The sequence below is a fragment of the Acipenser ruthenus genome, unplaced genomic scaffold (genome assembly GCF_902713425.1).
Source record: "Acipenser ruthenus unplaced genomic scaffold, fAciRut3.2 maternal haplotype, whole genome shotgun sequence".
Classification (NCBI taxonomy): Eukaryota; Metazoa; Chordata; class Actinopteri; order Acipenseriformes; family Acipenseridae; genus Acipenser; species Acipenser ruthenus.
Genome location: NW_026708718.1, coordinates 15,001 through 20,000, shown reverse-complemented (window position 1 = coordinate 20,000; position 5,000 = coordinate 15,001). Strand labels below are relative to the sequence as shown.

Here is a 5,000-nt window from a genome sequence, read left to right as displayed (position 1 = left end):
ATCGGCTACAGCAGCAAGCATCCTCCATTGAAAAGCGACAAGACCGATTGACCGACAAAACCGCCGCCCGTTCAATACAATAATATTATTAGAAACAGAGAGAGACAGAGAGAGAGACAGCGAGAGACAGACTGTCTCATACACACACACACACACACACACACACACACAGAAAGAAATCTGATAACCGGAGTCATACAGTATTTATCACATCAACCTTTAAAACAAGACGGACGCATTGAAGATCTGCTATATGCATATGTAATGTGCAATTATAAAGGATCGATCAAAACACAAACTGTGGAGTGACTGAAGGATTGCTTTGGACCTGTGCGTCTATCTATCTATCTATCCATCCATCCATCCATCCATCCATCCATCCATCCATCCATCTCTGTGTGTGTATAGACAGGCGTGCGTTCTGTATTTCAAGGGCTAGACTAACTATATGGCCCACAGTATAGACTCAAGGTGTTGAGAGAGAGAGAGAGAGAGAGAGAGAGAGAGAGAGAGAGAGAGAGAGAGAGAGAGAGAGAGAGAGAGAGAGAGAGAGAGAGAGAGAGAGAGAGAGAGAGAGAGAGAGAGAGAGAGAGAGAGAGAGAGAGAGAGAGAGAGGAGGGGGCGAGGGTACGTGTGTTTTTTATTTGCCCCCCGCTACCCACCCCTCTACGGGGTTTAAAGCTCATCACTCATCTCGGTTTTGACAGATTCAAGCGGGTTGGATGGACAGCCCAAGCAGCCAAAAGGCACGCCGAGCATCAGTGAGCGCATCCCGGAGCGGCGAGTCTGAGCGCAGTCGCTGTCTGTGGCGTCAGCGCTCTCGTGTGTGAGCGGTTCTGCTAATCTCGGGCTGCGGGGACCGTCCTGCTCCTTCAAACACCAGAAGAAAACTCTGCAGGACAAGAGTCTGAGCAAGAACAACAACCATCACTTTGTTTTCATTTTGATTTTTCAATTGCATCTATACTCAGCAACATTTTTTTGGTCCCGTACATTATTTCTTCATTGGATCTCTTTATAAATATATTTATAGCATTTTTATATTCCAGTATATCTATCCAGATATGTATCTATCTATCTATCTATGTATATAGATAGATAGATAGATAGATAGATAGATAGATAGATTACATTCCAGGACTTTTTTTTCCTCCCTGGAAAGAAGATTAAAAACTGTTGAAATTCTTACTTCCTCTCTTCCTTCTCATCCTCACTTCCGGGGGGAACCCTCCACAGAATCCCGATGTCTCAGAGGGTAAGCATTTCAATTTTCCTTCACCGTTCTCTTTTCAGCTCTCCCTCCCTTCACACACCTCTCTCCCACCTCCCCGACTGGGTCTGGCTGCCGAGGCCGACTTACAAGCTCCATCTGCCGGCTTGCGAATGCAGAGCCCCCCCGCTGGCGTGGATGTCGCGAACACACCGCGGATACGACTGCTACCTATATCACTGTGTATATATGGGTCATTATTGTCAAATTGCATATACAGTGTTTATCAAGTGCGTGCATGTGCTTTGCACTATACAATGTGGCTATTTCCATTTTTATTACGCTTATAAACGTAATATTGCAAAGTTATTTTAGTTGATAATTATTATTATTTGTATTTAATTAAGTATTTACAGATGTTCTCTGTAAGTTAATTCAGGAAAAATAATTGAGACGCTTATATATATATATATATATATATATATATATATATATATATATATATATATATATAATAGAAAGTTCGGTGGCAGTTTATTATTATTATTATTATTATTATTATTATTATTATTATTATTATTACATGTTTTTATTACATTTCCTTTGGATTATGTATGGATTTTTTTCGGATCTATTTTACAGATTATATGTCAGATGCACGATACTAAAATGTGTTTGATTTAACTTCAAAAACCCCAAAATTCACTTTCAAGGGAAAGCGAACTTGTTTCAATGCCTATTCTCTACGCTTATTTACAATAGAAATAGACGTTTATTTTTTAAAGGTTTGTTTTTTTCAATTCTGACCCGAATTTGCATTTACAGTTTACTCAAGTTTTAAAATCTAAATCGGATAAGATATCCAAACACAACGATTTGACCAAAAGTCATTTATAATGACTTTTAAGTTTACCAGCAACAGTATTTCCATTATAATCTTCATTACAATCCCTGGGGAGAGAAACTTGCAGTCAAATAAAAAAAAAAAACCTCATTTGTCTTTTTTTAAAAAAAGTTTTGACACACTAACATTTAGTTCAGAAAAATAAGTAAATACGCGTGCGCGATGTTAACAAACGCAGCCTCTCGATGGCATTTTAACGAGACGCAAATGAAACGGCAGTACATTGTAAGAGCTGTCGTTTATTGAGGTTATAATATTCAAATGAGAAACGCGCATTATCGTTTAAATACGACTGAGAAAGTTACACGACCTGGAGTCTGAGTTACACGACCTGCCGCTTTTGAAATTTACATTCGACAAGATAAGAAATATCAATGTATATAAAACGTGAATTATTCTACAGAAACCCTTAGAGTTCAAACTGCTTGCAAACTACAAGGAAACATACATAATAATAATAATAATAATAATAATAATAATAATAATAATAATAATAATAATAATAATAGATCGCTGACTGTAAAACTAATGATAAAGTGTCGAGAAAGTCTCCTGTTAAGCATCTATTATTTTATAAAGCAAATGTTTGGTTTTATTTCAAAGTTACTGTCAGGGAAACTTCTCGAACTCCATGCGGAGTTCACACTAACACGATAAACAGAAAATGTAATTAAAACAACCTGACCGAAGGGCATATTATTATTATTATTATTATTATTATTATTATTATTATTATTATTATTATTATTATTATTATTATTATCATCATTACTATTCTTATTATTATGATGATGATAATGATGATGCAGTATAATCTCTGCATCCCTGTTAATTGCCCCGCATTGTAATTCAGTAATGCAGAATCATTTGTATTTTCCTAAGTCTTTATAATAAATGACACAGACTTTGTGGATTGCTGTTCTCCCAATCCCACCCGAACTGCTCGACAGCCTGCCTGCGTGTGTGAGTCTTTCCTCCGCCGTGTCGTGCACAGTTTAAATCCACGGAGAAGGCTGAAAGAATTGCTTGCTGTGTTTTTTTAAAGAAAAAAAAAATATATATATTTAAAAAAAAACGGAGGGGAAACACAAACTGCAATGCTGCTTAATATCGCTCTGTTTATTTTATTTTATTTTTTTATTTTAATGAAGCCCGCTTCGTGTACTTTCTCTCCTCCGCTGCAGTACGATGAACTGGCGCATTACGCCGGGATGGACGCGGTGTCGCTAGCCGGGTTCGGAGACCCCCACGGCGGCAGGACTCTGCAGCATCACCCGCTGAGCCAGGGGTCTCCGTACGGTCACGGTGGGCCTCACAGAGCGGGGCTGCCGCTGGGAATGGGTGCTAACGACGTCATGAAGAGAGAGAAGGACGAGATCTACGGGTAAGATAACATTACAATTATACAGACAGAAATAATAATGTCTGAATTCCACTTTTCGCGCATCAAGACGCGAGACACGCACTGAAGTTCATGAAGTCCCGCAGTATCATAATTGCTCGGTCGGATTTGACTTCGATTTAACTTCTGTAAAAACACGACACCAAATAACATACAAATGTGCTATCGATTCTCTTGTAGAGACATGATAAAGACAGCACGTTTTCAGGATGCTTCTGCAATTACAAACGTACAGGCTTTTAAATAGCACCTCCACTCGAATGTGTTTATAACTGAAAAAGGTTTACATCGTATGGCTCTGACTCCGGCATTCATTCGTGCCCTGCAGCCCTAGTGAATTCAATTCATTAATAGGAGTCTTGTTTAAACGGTTGTAACAAATTAACACTGAGCTGAAAGTTTCCGCCTTTGCGAGGCCCCCCCCCCGGGGGGTAAAATGCTCCCCAGAAAAAGATGCGGATCGTCGGGCTTTCCTGGAGCCGAATGCTTAAGCTGATAATTACAGGTCAATTTCTCTGAGGGCACAGGAGGCAAGTGTTAACTCGACGACAGAACAGAGACCTCCACTCCACAAACAAGAAGAAACGAGGAAGGAGGAAGAGAGGAGAAACACAGACAGGCAGGAGAGAGCGAAAGAAAGTGAGGGAAAAAAAGAGGAGGAAGGGGAAAGAAAAAGAAAGAGAGGAAAAAGAGGAGGAAGGGGAAAGAAAGAAACAGATGAAAGATAGGAGAGGAAAAGAAAGAGAGGAAAAAGAGGAAAAAGAGGAGGAAGGGGAAAGAAAAAGAAAGAGAGAAAAAAGAGGAGGAAGGGGAAAGAAAAAGAAAGAGAGAAAAAAGAGGAGGAAGGGGAAAGAAAGAAACAGATGAGAGACAGGAGAGGAAAAGAGAAAAAGAAAGAGAGGAAAAAGAGGAGGAAGGGGAAAGAAAGAAAGAAAGAGAGAAAAAGAAGGGAAGAAAGAAAGAAAAAGATGAAAGAAAGGATAAGAAAAGAGAAAAGAGAGAAAAAGAGGAGAAAGGGGGAAGAAAGAAAGAAAAAGATGAAAGATAGGAGAGGAAAAGAGAAAAAGAAGGAGAGAAAAAAGAGGAGGAAGGGGAAAGAAAAAGAAAGAGAAAAAGAAGGGAAGAAAGAAAGGAAAGAATAAGAGGAGAAAGATGGAAGTAAGAAAGAGAAAAAAGAAAGGAGTGAGGAAAAGAGAAAAAAGAGAAAGGGAGAAGAAAGAAAGAAAGAACGAAAGAACGAAAGAACGAAAGAACGAAAGAAAGAAAGAAGCTAGGATAGGGACCCAGGACTCGCAGGTTTGCGTTCAGCAGAGTTCGCCTGCAGGTATATACGATGTAAACCTCTGACATACAAAAAATACAGAAAATACACTAACTGCAATTACAACCAACAAGAAAGAACGAAAGAACGAAAGAAAGAAAGAAAGAAAGAAAGAACGAAAGAAAGAAAGAAAGAAAGAAAGAAGGCATGTCATTAATCTAGT

The 5,000-nt window shown here is 38.9% G+C and overlaps 1 protein-coding gene across 1 annotated transcript in view; it reads left to right on the top strand.

Annotated features, from left to right (window-relative positions):
- Window positions 1–5,000, top strand: part of LOC117970888 (homeobox protein meis3-B-like) — a 20,047-nt gene that overhangs the window by 238 nt on the left and 14,809 nt on the right. The window contains 2 exon segments of the mRNA XM_059021590.1: window positions 1–1,255; window positions 3,299–3,498. The exon segment at window positions 1–1,255 is cut by the window's left edge and continues 238 nt beyond it. Coding sequence (XP_058877573.1) covers window positions 1,244–1,255; window positions 3,299–3,498 — 212 coding nt within the window. The 5' untranslated portion in view covers window positions 1–1,243.